Source organism: Quercus robur, chromosome 5, assembly GCF_932294415.1.
Source record: "Quercus robur chromosome 5, dhQueRobu3.1, whole genome shotgun sequence".
Classification (NCBI taxonomy): domain Eukaryota; kingdom Viridiplantae; phylum Streptophyta; class Magnoliopsida; order Fagales; family Fagaceae; genus Quercus; species Quercus robur.
Window position 1 is genome coordinate 24996916 of NC_065538.1, and position 24236 is coordinate 25021151.

Here is a 24236-nt window from a genome sequence, read left to right on the forward strand (position 1 = left end):
TAAATAAACATCCATTCATTTTTAACCAAATCCATATAAAAAAAATATTAAAAAAAAACATCCATACAACCTAAAAATGCAATAAAGATGTTTTACAAAGTAATTACAACTATTTATATACAAATGATGTCTTAGCTTCCAAACTTTACAGAAAATATTTGAGTTCAAGTAGTCCCACAAAAGCTATCATTTTGCCACCAATCCTATATCTGCACAAGTATAAAGGAAAATATATCAATAACAAACTTGACTGCAAACCTATATCCCTGATAAGATGTACTACAACAAAAAAAAAGATTATTATTAGTAAGACAACGCAAAAAATATCCACAGAATACCCAATAACAAACTAAACAAAATAATCATAATGCAACATTATATGAAGCCAAACTATCAAAGAAAGAAGACCCACAATATTCTCATCAAATAAAAACCAAACCCACATTACAAACCATGGAGAAATCATAAAGAATGCAGAAAAATCTCAATTAAAAAAAAACAAATAAAGTGAAATCCAAAACAAAAACCCAACCACCATCATAAACACAAACCCAACCGCCACAACGAATAAAATATCCAACCAACACTATTAAAAAAAAAAAAAACATACTAGCCACCACCATTAAACAAAAACCATAGCCACCACCATAAACAAAAAACCCACACCACCAGTAAACTAAAAACACAGCCACCACCATTAACACAAAAACCCAGCCACTACCATAAACAAAAAACCCAGCCATCACAATAAACAAAAAACTTAGCCACCACCATAAACAAAAAAACCCACCACCACTATTAAACAAAAAACACAACCACCACCATTAATACAAAAACCTAGCCACTACCATAAACAAAAAAGCACAACCACCACCATTAAACAAAAAACACAGCCACCACCATTAACACAAAAACCCAGCCACTATCATAAAATAAAAACCCACCACCACCATTAAACAAAAAACACAACCACCACCATTAACACAAAAACTCAGCCACTGCCATAAACAAAAAACCCAACCATCACAATAAACAAAAAGCTCACCACCAACATTAAACAAAAAGCTCAACCACCACCATAAACAAAAAACCCACCACCACCACCTTTAAACAAAAAACACAGTCACCACCATTAACACAAAATCACAGTCACTACCATAAACAAAAAACCCAGCCATCACAATAAACAAATAACCCACCACCAACATTAATCGTTATATAACACCATGCAAGCCACCTGCTTGCTCCAAATCAACAACCCACAAATATATCAAGCATCACCAATTTCATTAAACAAGTTTAAATAAGATTTTCAGTTCAAATCAACATGTAAAATTCAATTTAAGTTTTAGAAGACAAAACCCTAGAGCAAAAGAATTTGAGACTAGTCTTAAAAGACCAAAAATCCTTACCTCAGCTTATACTCGCAGAAAGCCAAGGAAACTCAACCCTGCACAAATGAAAGTTCAACACAAAGTTTAATGGTCATAAATAATTATAATAAGTCATAAGGCTTAGTTGGCCTGTACAAGAAATCTATTTACTTTTGAAAGAAAACGTAGTTGGGGGAAAAACCATTCAAGTGGGTAAACTTTGGTTACAAAAAAGTAATTGCACCAAAACTCCATAAACAGGAAAATGTATCCCAAAAGTTTAGGGTCTGTTTGGCAGCCCTAATCAAACACAAAACTACACATTTTAAACAACATAACACACTTTTTCACACACTTTTTCACCCACACATATATCAAAAACACTCAAACTAACTCACCAAACAGGCCCTTACAATCCAAAGAAAAGAAAGAAGAAACAAACACTTAAAAGCAATCATTGCTAGAGGTTCAAGCGATAGGTGAGGAGTTGCAGAGAATTTGGGCATACATGATACTGGTGTTGTTATTGGATATCCCGTGGAATTCAGCATTTTTAGGGTGGAAGGTGTTGTTCTCAATCACAAGGAGATAATTTTTCACTTCACTTAATGGAACCTAGACAAAAATATATTCCTTTATTTTCTGCAACAGTAATTCCACTAGAATGTTACTGAACCTTTAGTTTACAAGCTACGTGCTTCACTGCTTTGCTAGTCTGTTAGTGCTAGTTGTATGCACAACAAAACAATGAGAGCCACACCTTTATTTTTTTAGTTTTTAATATAGAATCAATGAGAGCCACATAATTGAATTAAGATGCACCATACTTTGACACATCAGCTAGACATTATAGTTTGTCAGGCCATCCTCTGCCTGACTTACGTATGAACCCATACATTTTTCATGATTACCCTAGGGATACACTTAGGAGACCTGGTTATTATGAAAGGATACATGGTTATTATGATAGGCCAATATATATACATGGTTATATATATATATATATATTGAAGATGATAAAATATAGAGCCTGATGGGCCTACCTTAATGGGCCTGACGGACTGGAACTGTTGGGCCTGTGTAAAGATGATCCCATGCGCTGTGAAGGCCCATCGCTGACAGACATAGTAAGGGCCCATGATCCGAAATCTCTATCGCCTAGAAAAGCCCTAAGATCCGAAAATGGAAATCCTTGCTCACCACGCTCAGGAGAATTTGTATTAGAGTCCCACATGGAAAAGATTTGGAGATCAAGAAGAAAAGCCAACTCTCTACCACTATAAAAGGACTAACACCTTCGCAAATTGAGGTACGTTTTAATTGACCCTCTCTAGCGCTCTAGAGTGAAGAGAAGAATTCTAACTTGACCTTCGGAGAGTATTTGGCCGGCACCACACCGGTGCTCTCTAAAGGTTTTCTTTCGATCGCTCTTGTTGTGCAGGTTCGCTTTGAGTCGCGAGTACGGTGTGACCTATTGGTGATAATTTTCAACGTCATCATATATATATATATATATATATATTCTTTTTATTCACATAAACCTTTAACTCTTAACTTAGTCTAGGTGCCGCATATATATATATATATATATATTTTTTTTTTTTTTTTTTTTTGGAGAGTCAACCGCATATTTAAATTCTTTTAGCCAAGTTTGTTTGTTATTTATTTTGAGATTTCCTAGGTTGATGAATATCATTACTCATTATTATAGCCTTGAAGATACATATTGGAAGTCACGTGGAACTTATCCCAACAATCCAAATCATATCCATTACTTCCAAAGTCCCCCCCACCCCCCCCCCCCCCCCAATAAAAAAATAAAATAAAATAAAAAGGTGAATCTTTAACATAGAAACTAACTCTTGGCTTTTAGATTTTTTTTAAAATTTTATATGCAATCTTTTACTCTCAAAAGTTCGAAGTTCAAGTTTCCAAGTTAAATAACATAAGGTTAGGTTTGTGTTCGAAGCTCAATTTTTATGCACATACAAGCAGATTTGACAACCCCTTGAACTTTGAGGTAGTAGCCAAAACACCCCCTCAACTTTTATTTATGCTAATTTGTTCCTTAAACTTCACACAACTGCCAAATAGAGTCATCTGTTAGTTTATTGTTAAACCCACATTAGTCAATCACGTGACAAGCACATGTAAAGAGAACTTACCCAATTTATTGAGCAAAAGAGAGAGAGAAAAAGCAGGTTCACTAGTTCAGGCATTCATCGGAAGGGAGAGAGGATCTCTAAACTGAGTGGTGGCATCACCGAAGTTCGATCTCTAGCCGCCATTATTGGTAGGAATGGGGAACAAAGTAACCATTATTGAATTCATATTTTGAAAATACAAACATTAGATTACATGTTCTATAAGGTCTCAACATACATGCCAATTTTCATGCCAATCAGATGTAATTTCTCATTCAAACCATAAACTCATATTTTATGCATTATTTTAAACTACTAAAACTTGAATCTAGATAATTGATTGATAACATGACTATTAATCTTTGATCACCTTGAAATTTTGTAAGTATGAAAAATATATAAAGATAATGTAATCTAACGGTAGATTTGTCAAAATTCACATTGAATTAAGAAATATAGAGTTGAGTTCAATTTATACTTGACGTAATTCTAAAAAATGTTACATCACCCAATAACTTATTATAGATATCATATTTTGAAAATCCAACCGTTGGATTACATGTTCTATATGACCTTAACATGCATGCAAATTTTCATGCGAATTGGATGTAATTTCTCATTCGATCCATAAACTCATATTTTATGCATTATTTTAAACTACTAAAACTTGAATCTAAACAATTGATTGATGACATAACTATTAATCTGTGATCACCTTGAAATTTTGTAAGCATGAAAAATATACGAAGATAATGTAATCTTACTGTAGAATTATCAAAATTCACATCGAATTAAGAAATATAGGGTTGGGTTCGAGTTACACCTGACGTAACTCTAAAAAATGTTACACCAACCAATAAGTTATTATTGAATTTATATTTTGAAAATCCAACCGTTGAATTACATGTTCTATATGGTCTCAACAGGCATGTAAATTTCCATGTCAATCGGATATAATTTACCATTTGATCTATAAACTCATCTTTTATGCATTATTTTAAACTATTTAAACTTGAATCCGGACAATTGATTAATGACATGGCTATTAATCTTTGATCACCTTGAAATTTTGTAAGCATGAAAAATATATAAAGATAATGTAATATAATGGTAGATTGGTCAAAATTCACATCGAATTAAGAAATATAAGGTTGAGTTCAAGTTATACTTGACGTAACTCTAAAAAATGTTACACCACCAAATAACTTATTATTGAATTTATATTTTGAAAATCCAACCGTTGGATTACATGATCTATATGGCCTTAACATGCATGCCAATTTTCATGCCAATCGGATGTAATTTACCATTTAATCTCTAAACTCATCTTTCATGCGTTATTTTAAACTACTAAAACTTGAATCTAGATAATTGATTAATGACATAACTATTAATCTTTAATCACCTTGAAATTTTGTAAGCATGAAAAATATACAAAGATAATGTAATCTAACGGTATATTTGTCAAAATTCACATTGAATTAGGAAATATAGAGTTGAGTTCAATATACACTTAACGTAATTCTAAAAAATGTTACACCACCTAATAACTTATTATTGATATCATATTTTGAAAATCCAACTGTTGGATTACATGTTCTATATGATTTTAACATGCATGCCAATTTTCATGCCAATCGGATGTAATTTACCATTTGATCTATAAACTCATCTTTATACATTATTTTAAACTATTTAAACTTGAATCTAGACAATTGTTTGATGACATGGTTATTAATCTTTGATCACCTTGAAATTTTGTAAGCATGAAAAATATATGACGATAATGTGATCTAACGGTAGATTTGTCAAAATTCACATCGAATTAAGAAATATAGGGTTGGGTTCGAGTTACACCTAACGTTACTCTAAAAAATGTTACACCACCAAATAACTTATTATTGAATTTATATTTTAAAAATCCAACTATTGGATTACATGTTCTATATGGTCTTAACATGCATGCCAATTTTCATGCCAATCGGATGTAATTTACCATTTAATCGTTAAACTCATCTTTTATGCGTTATTTTAAACTACTAAAACCTGAATATAGATAACTAATTGATGACATGACTATTAATCTTTGATCATCTTGAAATTTTGTAAGCATGAAAAATATATGAAGATAATGTAATCTAACAATAGATTTGTCAAAATTCACATTGAATTAAGAAATATAAAGTTGAGTACAATTTACACTTGACGTAATTATAAAAAATGTTAAATCACCCAATAACTTATTATTGATATCATATTTTGAAATTCCAACCGTTGGATTACATGTTCTATATGATCTTAACATGAATGTCAATTGACATGCCAATCGGATATAATTTACCATTTGATCTATAAACTCATCTTTTATGCATTATTTTAAACTATTTAAACTTGAATCTAGACAATTGATTGATGACATGACTATTAATCTTTGGTCACCTTGAAATTTTGTAAGTATGAAAAATATGTGAAGATAATGTAATTTAACGGTAGATTTGTCAAAATTCACTTCAAATTAAGAAATATAGGGTTGGGTTCAAGTTACACCTGACGTAACTCTAAAAAATGTTACACTACCAAATAACTTATTATTGAATTTATATTTTGAAAATCCAACTGTTAGATTACATGTTCTATATGGTCTTAACATGCATGCCAATTGTCATGCCAATCAGATGTAATTTACCATTTGATCTTTAAACTCATATTTTATGCGTTATTTTAAACTACTAAAACTTGAATCTAGATAATTGATTGATGACATGGCTATTAATCATTGATCACCTTGAAATTTTGTAACCATGAAAAATATATGAAGATAATGTAATCTAACGGTAGATTAGTCAAAATTCACATTAAATTAAGAAATATAGAGTTGAATTCAATTTACACTTAACGTAATTCTAAAAAATGTTACATCACCTAATAACTTATTATTGATATCATATTTTAAAAATCTAACCGTTGGATTACATGTTCTGTATGATCTTAACATGCATGCAAATTTTTATGTCAATCGGATGTAATTTACTATTTGATCTATAAACTCATATTTTATGCATTATTTTAAACTACTAAAACTTGAATCTAGACAATTGATTGATGACATGGCTATTAATCTATAATCACCTTGAAATTTTGTAAGCAAGAAAAATATATGAAGATAATGTAATCTAACGGTAAATTTGTCAAAATTCACATCGAATTTAGAAATATAGGGTTAGGTTTGAATAACACCTGAGTAACTCTAAAAAATGTTACACCACCCAATAAGTTATTATTGAATTTATATTTTGAAAATCCAACCGTTGGATTACCTGTTCTATATGTGATTAACATGCATGCCAATTTTCATACCGATCAGACGTAATTTACCATTTGATCTTTAAACTCATCTTTTATGCATTATTTTAAAATACTAAAACTTGAATCTAGATAATTAATTGATGACATGAGTATTAATCTTTGATCATTTTGAAATTTTTTAAGCATGAAAAGTATATGAAAATAATGTAATGTAACGGTAGATTTGTCAAAAGTCACATCGAATTAAGAAATATAGGCTTGGGTTCGAGTTACACTAGACATAACTAAAAAAATTGTTACACCACCCAATAAGTTATTATTGAATTTATATTTTGGAAATCCAACCGTTATTTTACTTTTTCTATATGGTCTTAACATGCATGTCAATTTTCATGCTAATTGGATGTAATTTACCATTTGATCTATAAACTTATTTTTTATGCATTTTTTTAAACTATTTAAACTTGAATCTAGACATTTGATTGATGATATGACTATTAATCGTTGATCACCTTGAAATTTTGTAAGCATGAAAAATATATGAAGATAATGTAATCTAACGGTAGATTAGTCAAAATTCACATTAAATTAAGAAATATAGAGTTGAGTTCAATTTACACTTGACGTAATTCTAGAAAATGTTACATCGCCTAATAACTTATTATTGATATCATATTTTGAAAATCCAACCGTTGGATTACATGTTCTATATGATCTTAACATGCATGCAAATTGTCATGTCAATCGGATGTAATTTACTATTTGATTTATAAACTCATATTTTATGCATTATTTTAAACTACTAAAACTTGAATCTAGACAATTGATTGATGACATGGCTATTAATCTATGATCACCTTGAAATTTTGTAAGCAAGAAAAATATATGAAGATAATGTAATCTAACGGTAAATTTGTCAAAATTCACATCGAATTTAGAAATATAGGGTTAGGTTCGAATAACACCTGAGTAACTCTAAAAAATGTTACACCACCCAATAAGTTATTATTGAATTTATATTTTGAAAATCCAACCGTTGGATTACTTGTTCTATATGTGATTAACATGCATGCCAATTTTCATACCAATCAGACGTAATTTACCATTTGATCTTTAAACTCATCTTTTATGCATTATTTTAAAATACTAAAACTTGAATCTAGATAATTAATTGATGACATGACTATTAATCTTTGATCACTTTGAAATTTTTTAAGCATGAAAAATATATGAAAATAATGTAATGTAACGAAAATAATATATGAAAATAATTTGTCAAAAGTCACATCGAATTAAGAAATACAGGCTTGGGTTCGAGTTACACCAGACATAACTAAAAAAATTGTTACACCATCCAATAAGTTATTATTGAATTTATATTTTGGAAATCCAACCGTTGGTTTACTTTTTCTATATGGTCTTAACATGCATGTCAATTTTCATGCTAATCGGATGTAATTTACCATTTGATCTATAAACTTATCTTTTATGCATTATTTTAAACTATTTAAACTTGAATCTAGACAATTGATTGATGATATGACTATTAATCTTTGATCACCTTGAAATTTTGTAAGCATGAAAAATATATAAAGATAATGTAATTTAACAGTATATTTGTCAAAATTCACATCGAATTAAGAAATATAAGGTTGGGTTCGAGTTACACCTAACATAACTCTAAAAAATGTTACTCCACCAAATAACTTATTATTGAATTTATATTTTTAAAATCCAACCGTTGGATTACGTGTTCTATATGGTCTTAATATTCATGCTAATTTCCATGCTAATCGGACGTAATTTACCAATTGATCTTTAAACTCAGCTTTTATGCGTTATTTTAAACTACTAAAACTTGAATCTAGATAATTAATTGATGACATGGCTATTAATCTTTGATCAGTTTGAAATTTTATAAGCTTGAAAAATATATGAAGATAATGTAATCTAACGGTAGATTTGTCCTAATTCACATCGAATTAAGAAATATAGAATTGGGTTCAAGTTACACATGATATAACTCTAAAAAATGTTACATTACTCAATAACTTATTATTGAATTCATATTTTGAAAATCCAACCATTGGATTACATGTTCTATATGTTCTTAATATACATGCCAATTTTCATGACAATCAGATGTAATTTACCATTTGATCTGTAAACTCATCTTTTATGCATTATTTTAATTAAATCTAACCCAAACCTAACTCAACCAAATTATTATGGGTAAACCCCAACCCACCCAATTACCCAATAATTAAAATTACCAAATTGCCCCTAAAACTTGCAAATAACCAAAGTACTCCTAAAATCCTCTAAAATTGCCGAAATGCACACAAAACCTAAAAAATGGCCGAAATACTTCTAAAATCATAAAATTACCAAAATACCCCTAAAACTTAAAACATTACCAAAATATCTCTGGAAACTAAAAAAATAGGTGATGAACACTTAGTTCGTCACCAAAAACACCTCCATCTTAATATTGGATGATGAATTTGGAATTTCGTTACCTCCAGTTAGTCTTTGGTTAAACAATTGGTGACGAAAATTTATTTTGTCATCAAAAACACCTACATCCTAATATTGGGTGACGAATTTAGAATTTCGTCACCTTTGGTAAGTCTTTGGTGACGCGAATATTTCGTTACCCTAGGTTTGCCTTTTTTTCATGACCTATAGTGATGAAATATCACCAATTTTAAAATTTTTATAATATTTGGTGACGAATTCTTCTTTTCCTCACTAAATGTTATCATCTGGTGACGAAATTGTTTGTCCTCACTAGATTTCGTCACCATAGCCCACTTTTGTTGTAGTGAAGATAAATGATTATTGCATTTGCAAAAGTCATTATTTTAATCGGTAGATTGGAATATGAGTAATGCTACAAATACAAACTATTTTACAATATTTTTACAAACTGCTGATGTGGTTTTAGCATTTTTTTAAATAGTTATTAGAGTAATGCTATAAACACAAATTATTTTACAACATTTTTACAACCTATTGATATGACAAATTTTTACTAGCTCTAATATAGGCCCAACACTAACATCACATTTTTACTTTCAATAACTAATTGGAAAATGTTAAAACCATATCAACAGTTTGTAAAAATGTTGTAATGCAATTTTGGGGAAGTACAACTTGATCATTTCTACAAATCGCAACACTTTACAAAATTTGAAGACGAAATCAAGAAAATAATTGCTTAGAGTAATTAAAGAAATCAGAGAAATCAATTATATTGAAATGGAATTCAAATTCAAATATATACATTAGGTTAATTGATAGGAAATATATTTCAAACTACGGAAATCCCAATATAAATTTGGGCTCCCTTGTAACATGTTATCAATTAAATTAAATAAATAAATAAAATGTAACCCTTTGGCTTTTGACGTTGTGGACGTAGGTCTTAGTGACCGAGTGAATCTGAACCTCTTCCGTTCTTCCTTTCTCATCTTCTCCCATGATATTTCAAATTTTGACATCTATCTCCTTTGGAAATTAAACATTTTAATAGACACAGCAAAGATTAATGCAAATAGTACTGCAAACCCAACAACGACTGTTGCAACCACTCCTAGGAAATCATGATGGAAACCGAAATAGTCTCTCACAAAATCTTCCACTCTTTCACCAGTATCAAGCATGTCTTTCTTATCTCCAAACTGTGATGCAACCAACCCATACAAGGTCCAAGCTAATGGACATGCCCAAGAGTACCATCTCCACCAAATAGGGATCCTCTATTGTTGACAAGGTAGGAAAATAAAAGAACAAGGAAGAACGATTAGAAATATGTAATATCTGACATAAGTAAAGGAGAGAGGAGGAAAAAAAAAAAAAAAAAAAACAGGAATACAATTGAAATAAAGTGGAAAAACTTACAGGTCGTGGAACTATGAATCCAGAAAAGAGATTCCATATTGAGTAAAATGCAGAGGCAATTATGGAAGAAATGTGGTGGTTTGGTGTCACGGCGACAGTCATCATGCCATAGAAGGTGAAGTACAGCAGTGAGAAATATGTGAAGAATAGGTACCAGAAAAATTTAGCAGCAGTCCATTCAAATCCAATCAATACATATACAATAACACCATAGAACACAGTTTGTACAAAAACGTATGGGACTTCAATCAGAACCTGCAATAAAAGATGAAATTTCATAATCATACATTGGTAGAGCATGATGTTAAAAACGCAGTTTTTAATATACAAATTTTTTTATCATATCAAAATGGTAGTGTTTCTAAACAAATTTAACAGTACAACTAAGTCAACAAAATCCTGACAAATGGTTCTTACCTGTGCAAACGCATAGGGCAATGCTGAATACATCCCAGCTGCTCTTTCTCTATAGAAGACTGTTCGTTCGACAGCCACCACTGGCTGCACTGAATTAGAGTTTTTAACTCCAATAAAGAGAACAGCAGCATACATGGAACCCATTGCATTAAACAAATCTTGTTGCTTTGTCCTGTATTTATTAATGTTGAAAGTTAATACAAATTCTCAAAGAAATTGGAGCAATTTGCACAATTACATTGTTCTTTGTTCCCCAGTTGCAACTTACGTTTTTGAGCCAAGGTTCAAGAACATTGTCCCGAACATCAGGGCTATGACAGTTGTGAAAATAAATCTTACAGCAGTGTATAGGGGGTTGCGCCAATACGACCAATGTTGTTTCCATAAGCAAGCCATGAATTGGGTGAAATATGACTGTGAGTATTGAGTAGGGAAATAGAGGTCCTTCGATCCAGGAGTAGGGATGCTCAATTGTTCAATAAGTTCCTTGTTTCTCCTGAAATATATGCCATTCAGTTGTACAGGTTTAGTCACAAAAAAAAAAAAAAAAAAAAAAAAAAAAAAAAAAAAAAAAAAAAAACCCCAACATATGAAAAAGATATGTGGGTGGTTTTAATCTATAAGTATAGGGACAAAGATTTGATCGCATAATTTAGACAGGTAGTATATAAATAGATCTACCTGTACAGCTCTGAATTTCTGTACACATTAGCAAATTCAATCCCCAAAGTTGTTTCATGTGCTGATGAAGTAACTTCCAACATCCAAGTTGCTGGATTGTAACCATCTTTAATTTTACTTACTCCTTCTATTCCCTAAAAGATAAGAGAGGTACTTGTATTAGCAAATATTTAGAAAGATTAAGATCTAGAGTTAAAAGTTTGACTCTATATATTTCCTGACATTCAGTAACATCATACCTCAAAATACTGGATTAAATGGCAAGAATGGTGACCCAATGGCCCTACATATATCTCTTGTCCCCCATGCTTCAATAGGAATAGCTGCAATGTCATGTTAAACATGTCATTCTCATATACAGAAGAGAATATGAACAAAAGTTCCATACATTTTAATTTATTAGTATTTTTCACCTCATCAAAAGCTTCAAATATGTCAATGCTTGGCTGATGGATGGTGCACACAACTGTTCTTCCAGTGTCAACGGTGTTCCTCACAGTTCTCATAACTATGGCAGCAGCTCTAGCATCCAACCCTGAGGTTGGTTCATCCATGAAAATTATGGAGGGGTTGGCAACTAACTCAACTGCAATTGTTAGCCTCTTACGTTGCTCAGTCGAGAGACCATTCACACCTGGCAACCCGACTAATGCCTGCCTCAACGGTTTCAGCTCCACAAGCTCCATAACTTCCTCAACAAACATCTGCAACCATTTTTCATTTTCAAAAAAACTGCATAACAAGCTGGTGAAATATTCTTTTCTTTTCTTTCTCACAGACTGGGGAAATATTCAATCTGCTTGTATTTGACTAAAATTCTTTACCATTCAGAGATAACTGTAATAAAGCCTATAGTGTAACATATTAATACAAAATCAGCATTTACAACACTTTGCTCAGCTACCATGAAAAATTTTGTGAACCAAACAAAAATGTTGATTCCTCACTACCTGCTGTCATGGCTTTGATGACATCAATCATGCTTATAAGGTCTCTTGACTGGTCCGTCTTAGCACACAAGGAAAGAGTTTTTTTTTTTGGATAACCAATTAACCACACAAGGTAAGAATTACAAGCTTATAATATAAAAAATTTATTACTCCAAGCATGAACCGAGGCCCCAAGCAAAACCTGAGTCTGACTTAGCTCAACCAAATTTAGTTTGACAACCAACTTTTCAAAAATGACTTGCCTTGCAACATCTGTGAATTGCAATCAAACAAATAGGAGAAACCCAATGCCAGAGATACTTTCAAGTTTGGGAAACCAACCTTCTTTTTTTGAGAATCGACTTCAGGGGATAAACGAAGCCATGCTGAGTAGAGCAAGGACTCGTAGACAGTTACATGAGGAGAGTGAATGTCGTTCTGCTCACAGTATCCAGAAACTCTAGCAAATGTTTCTTGCTTCTTTGGATACCCAGAAATCGTGATCTTCCCATAGATATATCCACCAGTTTTTCTACCTGCTAGTACATCCATCAAAGTTGTTTTACCAGCACCACTTACACCCATCAGTGCTGTGAGAACTCCTGGCCTGAATGAACCACTCACACCCTTCAGGAGCACCAATTTATCCTCGGTAACACCTTGATTCTTCATTTCCTGCACAGTTTTTAAATTAGAATGACTGGAACAGGAAACTATATCATTTCCAAAATTTTTATATTATATGTTACAAGTTACCTGTGGCATGTCAACAGAGTATTTTATTTCATCGAAGGCAATGGTATGTTGGTCAAATGGAAGAATCATTCCTCTATTCCTATTCAGATTGATCTCTACAGAAGCGTCTGTGCTAATAGATGAGAGGCTAGAGGTATTACTGCCCCTCTTAATTTCATATCCATTCTCTGCAGGTCAAAAAAAATTAGTTGGATTTAAGAGAAATTAAAAGATTAAAAAATACAAGAACACACACACAAACAAGCATGCATTGTAAGAGATATATCACCTATGCTTGTTTTGTGACTTGAGTTGTTTTCTCTAGATCTGTAATCCTGTCCATTGCTTTCAGGTTCTTCGGATTTAACAGACTGTGGCTTTCCCAATGCTGCACAATATTTTAGACAACATTAGTACATAATCTCTCACATGTATGCCTTGAAGTTGAAAAGGTGGAGGTACTCACGATTGAGATATGTGAGAACCAGAGTGAAGGCAGCATTGAAAAGTAATATATATCCAATTAATGCCCCCACTCCTATCCAATACCAATATGCATGTGTAAAGAATCCACGGGACTTCAAAACTTCAATTCCTAGTGATTCCGTTGAGTTTGGGAGAACCTTTAGTAAAAAAACCGGTTCAAGTGTCAAAAAAATATTAAGAAACATTGTAAAAAAAAAAAATTTGCAATGGCAGTTTAAGAAATTACATGTCTCCAACTCTTCCCAAGAAACTCGTTAACTACAATAGCATTCTGTGCATACATCATCGGTGAAATCCAGTAACCCCATATCCACCATTTCTTTATGTTCTCTGTGGGAAGACACAATCAAATAAGAAGTAATAGAAAAGATTTTGTCCAATTAAAAAAGAAAAGCCACTTATTAAATTATACCTCTTGACAGGACAAAGCCACCCAAAGCAAACAGCATGACCAGTGCAAATGATACCAAGGAGTTGGCAAGAATCAGGTCCCCCCTACCAATTGCCCCAATAAAGCGAAATAATGCAGAAGCCGTCTGGTTAAGAACTAAAAGCAGAAGGTACTGCCTAAAAAACCTGTAATACAAACATGAGAAAATATATAATTTGAAATAGAAAAAAAAAAAAAAAAAAAAAGGAAAACATATCTTTGTAAGTTGACAAAAAACTAGCATGATTTTATTTATTTATTCTTTATCTTTTACCTTCCAGCACTTGGATCAAAGCCAATGACATAGTAAGTGATGAATACCCATACAGCAACTTCTGCAAACGTGATTGGAATCTTGATGATCCATGCAGGGAGAGAATATGCCCATGGAGGATAGAATAGGAGCTTCCTTTGCTTGAAGAAAACAGGAAGTTTTGCAACGGTCATGGACATCTCAGCAATACCATTAAACATGATGACAACAACAGTATAGAACAAAGCACCACTATAGATTCCTCCATCAGTCACTGAATTTCGGTGCATCTCAGTCCGTAGGAAAGTTGTCATAACAACCATTGCCATTATCGTAAGCTAAAAGTAGAAAACAAAAGAAAAAGTTTATACTACTCATATTTGGGTATAATGAAATTTGAAATAGAAAAGATAGTTAAAAAAAAAATACTATAAAGCTCCTCTTACTTGAATGAACTTGAAGATGTAGACAAACGAATTCCTCTTCATGAGCAAGAATTCTCTTGACAAGCAAGCTTTCAGCAGCTCTGCCTTATTGACACCATACTTTCTTGTTGTCAAAGCAGCTGGATGGCTCTTAGCCTTGTCAAACTGAGTTGCAAGTTCATCCCCAAGTTTCCGTCCCACATGGAAAGATTGGAACGCCTCAGCAAATTCCTTGACTGTTACAAAATTGTAGGGCTCGTCTTTCTGTGCCCAGTACTGCTCCTGATCTTTCCTTGAAGTCACCTATAAATTGGTTATACATGAATCCAAATATGAGATTCTACTTGTAATGCTTATCTCTTTAGAAGACAATAATACCATTAGCATATATGAGTCCAAAAAAAAAAAACCTTTATTCAAACTCACTTCTTGCAGGAAGTTGGCCACCCCTTTCCTCTCAGGACATTTAAAGCCCATTGATTCAAAAAATTCAAGCACTTGTTCACGGGGACCCTGGTATGCAATCTGGCCATCAGAGATGAGAATAATGTCATCGAAAAGATTATAAGTCTCTGGTGCTGGCTGGAGGAGGGAGATGACAACAGTTCCATTGAAAATGTGAACATATTGCTTGATTGAATTCACAATCTGAAAAGTTGTTGAGCTATCCAAACCAGTAGATATTTCATCCATGAATAACACTTTAGATGGTCCAACCAACATCTCACCTATAATTTAAGTATTAGATATTATTTATACAGTTGTAGAGAGAATGTGATTCTGTACATATGAACTACAAATTTGACTTTACCAGTTGTAACTCGTTTCCTTTGCCCTCCAGATATTCCCCTTAACATTTGATTCCCAACTAAGGTATCTGCACAGGCTTCCAATCCCAAAACCTGAAAACAATGTGGAAAATGAATAAAAGTGAACTATAATGATAATTTCTAAAAATTTCATAATCAATTCAACAATTTGCTGTTATTACCTTTAGAATGTAATCTGTCACCACATTCACCTCCTGCCCTTCTGTTGCCAGTGCCTAGATTAGCAGAAACAAACAAATAGAATGACAAATTATGACAATACATATTTTAAGGAAGCTGTGAAAACCAGGACAGAAAAGATTGGTTTTGCTTGATTTTAATTTGAACATAATTTTATCATATACTACAAATTTCGTCAAAAGGTAAAATTTGCAAGGGTACCCATCAATGTAATTATCCATAAATCTAATTCTCATCAATCTTGAGAGGCACAAACCCTTCTCAAAATAAAATAAAAAGTTTAGTGCTAGAACTTCCAAATGTTGTAATTGACAATAGATTTCTTCCTACCTTCATGTAGATGTCAACATCAGGATCAGGCTTAATATTTGCCTCTTTCTCTCTTCTTGCTAGCTCTGCTAGCATCTCTGTAGGGGCAAAATAAAAAGGGAAGGGGAGTACGAAAAAAAAGTCAAGCTTAAATAATCCTTCCTCAGAAGTACAATTAAGGAAATATAAAAAGAAGAAAAAGGAACAAAATAATCCTTTAAATTAACTAACCATAACGCGATCCAACCCCTTGGCATCTTGCAGAGAAGGCCAAAGTTTCCCTTACAGTCATTTCTCCGATATGAAGGTCATGTTGACTGACATAAGCAGCAGTTCTTTGTGGAACAAAATCATGCATTTCGTGGCCATTATAAGTCACCTTCCCAGAAAACTGAACAAGAATTTTTACTCAATGCATTAGATGTACAGAAGAAAAAGTAGAATATGCAGTGGTAAGAATTCAAATTTGCCTAATACCTTTAGGTCGGGATCAAGCTCTCCAGCTAGAGCCAACAAGAGTGTGGTCTTTCCAGAACTTGGAGGACCCAAAAGTAATGTCATTCTATGTGAAACACAGAAACCGTGTTAGAAATGGATAATAGAATTTCTAACAGGAAAGGGAACATTAAAGAGAAAAATTATGAAACAATGAGACTTCATTTTGATAATTGTAAAAAGGGCTATCTTCTCACCTGTTAGGCTTGATGACTCCACTAACATCTTGAAGGATTGACAAATGTTTCTTTCTGCTTGGAAGAATATGGAGATAATTCAAGAAACCCTTTAAAATCAAAAACAATATGAGTCATATAAGAATGAATTTAAAAAGAAACGAAAAAAAAAAGGAATCAATATTTGTTGAATAATAACAAATGGTGTATTTATTTAGGCGTAATTACCTCCATTATATTAACAGAGAAGTTCAAGAATGTTGGCAAAGCTCTGCTTCCAACATGTGCTTCTGCCTCAACATTCAAATGCTCAAAATGGACTTCAATTGTGGGAATAGCAATTCCAACTCTAAGAAATCCAAAAAAAGAAATACCCATTACTGAATATTCATATGAAACCTACATCAAATCAAAATAAAAGGAAATTGGATAAACAGAATTAACACACAAAAAAAGAAGCTAAATTAATATCAGTCCCTCTATAAAATACTTACAAACTAACATGGCAATGAATATTTTCGATACTACACAAACAATGTAATAAATAATTTTCTTAACATCTTATGTTTTGTACTTCAAATTTAAGACGGCAACTTATAGGAATTATATAGTAAAATTTATAATATCTCAAAGTTACCTGTCCAAGCGGTCCTTGAACTTATACAAGAACTTCTCATGATCCTCCTCGGGGACCTTCATCAACCTCTCAACCAAACTCCTCCTTTCCTTCTGTCCAAGATGATGTACATCGATTTCACTGGTCTCACCTTGCGGTGTAGTCAGTAAACCTTTCGTCAAACGGTTGTACGTAGGAAGCTTCTGTAGAGCAGCCCATTTAAGAGCTTCTTCATCATCATCTTCTCGTGAAGATTTCGAGAAAATTTCCATGGTGGCGTCCCTCCACATTGAGGGACTGCTTAGTCGAAAACTACTACTGGCTTTATAAATATCACCACTCTCCATTGTTACAAAAGATCAGTGCCTCAACAACAGCTAAAACCCACCAAAACCCAGAACTGTTTCTTCGAATTTACGTGAAATAAGGCCAAGGTTTCAGGCTCTATGGATCAGAACCTGAAAAATATAGAAATGGTTTTTTATTTTTATTTTTATTTTTTGAGATTTTATAGAAATGGGGTTATAGTTTCTCTCTCTGTGTTGAAGTTTTTTTTTTTTTTTTTTTTTGAGAATGTCTCTGTGTTGAAGTTGAGCAACTTATTAGTTTCCTTCTATACTCTGAAACCAGTATGAGTACAGGTTGGTTGTGTTGTGCGCGTATTTATAATTTATAGAGTCGAAAAGGGTGGCTTTTGAAGCGTCAAACTTTAGCGTCCATGTTTTTTTTTTTTTTTTAATTGGTGTGGAAACTGGTTATTACTTTCTCTCGGGAAAAATAGGTAACTAACATTAATTTCCCAACTATCTAGTTAATAGGTTCAGTTTTGAAACTATTTTTTTTTCTAGCATCTCGAGTCTTTTAAACTCGATTTTGGCCAATAAATCGACCATCAAACACTCGATTTCTATGCTCTAATTATTGCCGACGTGGCAAAGTTTGCCACGTGGGTACATAGAAATCGAGTCTCTAAGACTCGATTTCTAAAGGTTATAAATACAACTAAAAACCAGAACATCAGGGAGAGGAACCAGAACATCAGAGGAACCAGAACATCAGGGAAGGAACCAGAGAAAAAAAAAAAAAAAAAAACCAGAAATACAAAGAGAGATCGGCTTCAGATCGGAGTGGTTCGCGCGACCCAGGCGCGAGACCCAGGCGCGAGACCCAGGCGCGAGCCCAGGCGAGACCCAGGCAGCGCGGCGCCGGGGTCTCGCGAGCCCAGGCCGCGCGCTGCCTGGGTCGCGCGGCGCCTGGGTCTCACGAGCCCAGGCAGCGCGCGGCGCCTGGGTCTCGCGAGCCCAGGCAGCGCCCGGCCTGGGCTTCGCGAGCTGCCCCAGGCCGCGCGCGACCTGGGCTCGCGCGACCCAGGCAGCTCGCGAAGCCCAGGCCGCGCGCTGCCTGGGTCGCGCGACCCTGCTTTTTCTCTCCCTCTGATCTGCCTCTAAGCTCTGATCTGAGCCTTTGGGATGGCGCTGCCTGGGCTCGCGCGACCCAGCTCTTTCTCTCCCTCTGATCTGCCTCTAAGCTCTTATCTGAGCTTTGGGATTGATTCTTAAATTTGTTTTTTTGGTATTTTGGGTTATCTATGAGAGTTCAAGTTTTTTTAAAATTTTTTGAGTTAGAAATCGAGTCTCTAAGACTCGATTTCCAGCTACGCTCCACATGGTCGATTTATTGGCCAAAATCGAGTTTAAAAGACTCGAGATGCTAAAAAAAAAAATAGTTTCAAAACTGAACCTATTAACTAGATAGTTGGGAAATTAATGTTAGTTACCTATTTTTCCCCTTTCTCGCGCAACAAAGAAAATAAAATTCAGATTTGGTTCTGATTTCATGGTCTCCTTCTATGAGTCATCCAATTCTGGCAAAAATAAAAATAAGAAATGTTTGACTTTACTTTTTTTTTTTTTTTTTAAAAGCATGTATGTTCCTTTTTATTAGTAGTTATTAATATAAGTACTTGCTTTTGGTTGAGTGTTATTTTCAAAGTAATGGACCTCTTCTTTAAGGGTGCGTTTGAATCGGCTTCAAACGCATTCCAGAAATCAATTTCCGGAAAAGAGGTCGTTTGGCTGTCACGGAAAATATTATTTTTCGGAAAATATTTTCCGTTTGACCGAAATTTTCAGCTTTGACCACGGAAATGAATTTCTGCCTTCATTTTCACTTCAAAGGATTTCCGGAAAAGAGAGAGAGAGAGAGAGAGAGCGCGCGCGCGAGAGGAGATCGACGCTTAATGTAACATGCTTCGCGACGACGGCGATCAACCAGTCCGACGACGGCGATCGACGCTTCGCGAGATCGCGCCGTCGATCGCGAACTCGCGAAGCGTCGATCGCGATCTCGCCTTCGCGAGATCGCGTCGGATCGAGATCGCGATCGACGGCGCGATCTCGCGAAGCGTCGTTCGCGATCTCACCTTCGCGAGATCGCGCCGGATCGAGATCGCGATCGACGGCGCGATCTCACGAAGCGTCGACCGCGATCTCGCGAACGCGAGATCGCGACGTTGTTCACGATCTCGCCTTCGCGCGATCTCGCGAACGCGATCGCGCCGGCGGGTTTTCTGGATGTGTTTTCTGGGTTGTGTTTTCTGATTTGTGTTTTCCTTTCTTCTTTTCCAAACATTAGAAAATATTTTCCGGAAAATTTTTTGAAATGCAACCAAACACACAGAAATATTTTCCTTTTCCAGAAATTAGCATTTCCGGAAAATATGTATTTTCCGGAAAACGTTTTACGGCAACCAAACACAGCCTAAGTTTACAACTCTTTGCATTGCATGCACGTGTCTTAAAAATATTACTATTTATTTGAACACCAAGAAAAGGATTGGCCATAAACTAATTGCTTCAGTAATGCATTACGTAGGATCCCCCAACAGGTCATTAAGGTCCTTATGTCATTTTATAATCACTTAATGCCTTGCATTCACGTTTTCTTTTTTTTCTTTTTTTTTTGAGGGGATGCATTCACGTTTTCTATCACCAAATAAATAAAAAAGGAAATAACAATAAATATTGACTCCATTTAAAAATGAAGAAAACAAAAGGAACAATAAAAAATGTATATATATTTATTCTTTTTTTTTTTTTTTTGTTTATCCTTTGTCCATTAAAATGTGGGGGAAAACGTTTTTAAAATAAGTAACTGAAACTTTTCTCAAGTGGGCCTATATGCAAAAATATTATATAAAAACTAATAGGTATTCTCAAAGTATAACGAAATAGTACTCTTTCATCTCACGAGAATGGTGCAACCCACTATGAATTTATTATATTTTGGTTACTTACTATTATGTGAAAGAATGAAGTACCACACCCTAGTGATTTGATTAATTACTTTTCATATCATGGGATTTTAATTGATTGAAATATTATATTACACTACTTTTCTATGTTTTAAATTTCATTTTATTCTGGTCACATTACAATGAAATAATGTAGTTGAAAGATAGCAATGGATATAAGCACAATGATGTTCAAACATGAAATATAATTTTTTTTATTATATAAAACTACTAAATTCATTTTTAATGCATATATTGCTTACAAAATTTTAGTAATAATACTTGCTAATTGCTACAATTGCTTGTGCAGATTTTTTTTTAAATAAAATAAAATCTAAAAAACCCTTCTTAATATTGATTATATTATATTAAAAGAAGGTTAATTATGCAGATTATCACATTATCAATGAAAATAACATGTTAGCAAAATATAAGTATAAGAGCTTAGTAATAATTTTGTTTCTTGAAAAGTAAAAAGAATGAATTTTAAGTACACGAATTTATAATCTATAAAGTTAAATATAAAAAAATAAAAAATAAAAATCAATTGATATTTATGGTCTTTGCGATCTCAAACGGCAAATATCAAAGTATCAAACCAACACGGTAATATCACTTGTAAAATTACATCTTTTATAAATTTACAAGTTAAAAAGAGTTGTATCATCTAAAAAATAACTAAGAGTACAAAAATAAAATGTCATTTTGAATATACACCACTATCAATTTTTCTAAGACCTTTTTCTTATTTTTTGTGTATATCAAAATATTTAGTATTCTAAAAAAAATACAAAAGAAATAATAATATATCTATTCCATATAATTATTAAAATTTTTACACCCATCATCAATGATATCATCGATCGGTTACACCATGTAGTGAACAGCCGTTTCTTACCAACTCTTCGATCCACACAAAACATGCATCATGGCTGATATCAGCAAACATCGCAAGTGATGAGTAAATTTGCCTTCATTTAGGCGAAGGGGGGAAGGAATATATGAAATCATTGATGATATCACAAACCAAAGTTTATGCCGCATCTCACTATAGGTTTGAGTTTGACTTCAACGTATAATAGCAATCTTATAATATATTTTTCAATTTAGTCTAACTTGTTCAAGTGCTGTAGGGTCCGTTTGGATTGAGCTTATTTTTGCTGAAACTGAAAACTGAAACTGAAAACACTGTAGCAAAATAATTTTTAAATGTATAAATAATATCGTGAAACCCATTTTTAATGAAAAAGTTGATGAAAAGTGGAATTTGTGGGTCCGTGAACAGTGTACGAATACACTGTTCACAGTTGACTTGGCCAAATAGTGCGGCTGAAAAAAAAAAAAAAAAAAAAAGGCAGCAAGCCATTCCGCAACTTTCAGTGCAATCCAAACGCACTCGTAGTATCATCCACAAACGGTTCCGTAATATCTTTGTCCTTTTCTAGCTTTTTTCAACGTACGGGAAGAGACAAGTCCAATTTTTTTTTATTGCTTTGCTTTTGCCAAGAAAGATGTGGCACCGAAAGCGACAAGAGCAAAGAGATTGGAACTCTACTTATTTTAAAATATAACGATCAAGCAAAGATATTGGAAATTTACTTTTCTCCACGTGTATAACATGCCCAAGAACATAGGAACTCCGCAGATATTAAAAATAAGGATAAAACTTAGGTATAGTATTTTAGGAGAAATTATACGGTCTTTTAGTGGATCACGTTATTTGTCCATCATTCTACTAAAATAAACTCACTTGTTTAAAATTGCTGAGTCAGCAATCAATTTCTATTTTAAAAAAAATTTCTATCTCAACAATTTTAAACAGATGAGAGTTTTTTAGTGGAATGGTAGATCATATCACTTGTATATCACGAAAACCTTATAATTTTTCGTATTTTAGGAGGTTGTATGAAAAAAAAAAAAAAAAAAAAAAAAAAAAAAAAAAAAACAGAATCTTAAGAAGGGAACTTAAATAACAAAACCTAGGTACTATACCTAAATTTTGCCCTTTAAATAAATAAATAAATAAATTGGTTAACAATTTTAAAATTGATATGTTTATTTTAGTTTTTTTTTTTTTTTTTTGAGAAAATTTAGTATATTTATAAAAGGGTGCAATCTATATTGAATCGATATTATAATTTGATTCAATCACGACTTATCATTATAATATAAATTATAAAGAAAACTAAATTAAAAACATTACTCACATATAATAGTGTTATATTTTTTTTTGTTTCTCATTTTTTTTTGTTTGTTTTGGTTATTCAATATATATGTGTTATATACAAATCTATTATCTCTCTCTCTCTCTCTCTTTTTTTTTTTTTTTTTTTTGCCAAGGAAAATTTGATGATTAAGGGTGTGTTTGTTTCGGTGGAGTATAGAATTGGGAAACTATTTTACACCATCATGCATGTTTGGGTGCACATGCAAATAAGGTCAAATTGAAAATCATTTTCCCTTGACTATAAAATACCCCCAGCTGACCCGTAAAACCTTTTACACAATTATTTTATCTTCATTCTATTTCTGGACTACACACTCGAAGAGAGAGAGTGAGAGAGAGCTCAAAGTCCACTCCACCTAAAGACAACCCAAGCACAGCCTCGCCGGTCAGATCGCCGTCCTTGTCCCCTACACGAGACGGTGAGTAGTATTTTCCTCTTCCTTCCTTTCTTTTCTATCTTCGTTCTCAGCTTTTCTTCTCTCCCCCGCCACTCCTCATCCCCTCCATCTTGCTCAAACCCAACTCCGACGAAGCAAGCCCAAATTGAGCAATGCCCAAACCCAATCTACCCACTGCAGCTACCCACACTGATTTGAGCATCCCACCACACCCATCCCTAAAATTTCCCAAAACCCATTCCTCAAACCCGCCACACCCTATCCCTATACCAGATTTGATATATATATATATATATCCTTATTTATAGATTTATTTGTATATAAAAAAATATATGTGCATAATGGTGTCTGGAATAGTGTTTGTGAAGGTATATGGTAGCTTCTGAATATTTTGGTAAAATGAAATTAGCATTGTTCTTGAATTAGGCTTGTTACAATATTTTTATGAATTTGGATGGTTTAACAACAATTATTGTGGAGACTTTGCTGAGATGATGTTGAATGGGTCCACATTGTCTTTTATTGCAAGTTGCTTTTTGGTAAATATCATCTTCTTGCTTACGCATTTGATTGAATGGTATGTCAAATAATTTCCTATGCTAAGAATATGTATGTCATAACACCAATTTTG

General features: G+C 33.3%; 1 protein-coding gene and 1 long non-coding RNA gene across 4 annotated transcripts; both read right to left on the reverse strand.

Moving 5' to 3' along the window:
• LOC126725594 (uncharacterized) lies at positions 1-2035 on the reverse strand. Its single transcript, XR_007655505.1, has 2 exons — positions 1413-2035; positions 1-209 (listed from the first exon to the last, which is right to left on the reverse strand). It is a non-coding gene; the product is annotated as an uncharacterized LOC126725594 (long non-coding RNA).
• An 8014-nt stretch (positions 2036-10049) lies between these two features.
• LOC126725591 (pleiotropic drug resistance protein 1-like) lies at positions 10050-18372 on the reverse strand. Of its 3 annotated transcripts, XM_050430396.1 has the most exons (24): positions 17710-18369; positions 17301-17421; positions 17094-17182; positions 16879-16963; positions 16633-16792; positions 16423-16499; positions 16074-16127; positions 15894-15984; positions 15509-15810; positions 15104-15385; positions 14679-14995; positions 14387-14550; positions 14201-14304; positions 13955-14111; positions 13778-13876; positions 13510-13676; positions 13096-13428; positions 12238-12528; positions 12064-12147; positions 11825-11958; positions 11412-11639; positions 11144-11315; positions 10727-10981; positions 10050-10584 (listed from the first exon to the last, which is right to left on the reverse strand). In XM_050430396.1, the coding sequence occupies exons 1-24, from the start codon at positions 18033-18035 to the stop codon at positions 10327-10329; spliced, it is 4350 nt and encodes a 1449-aa protein (XP_050286353.1). In that variant the 5' UTR covers positions 18036-18369; the 3' UTR covers positions 10050-10326. The 3 variants fall into 3 exon arrangements, with proteins under 3 accessions (XP_050286353.1, XP_050286352.1, XP_050286354.1); XM_050430395.1 differs by having other exon boundaries at positions 12064-12528; positions 17710-18372; XM_050430397.1 differs by lacking the exons at positions 16423-16499; positions 16633-16792; positions 16879-16963; ... (1 more) ...; positions 17301-17421; positions 17710-18369 and having other exon boundaries at positions 12064-12528; positions 15894-15959; positions 16074-16126.
• Positions 18373-24236: the final 5864 nt, after the last annotated feature.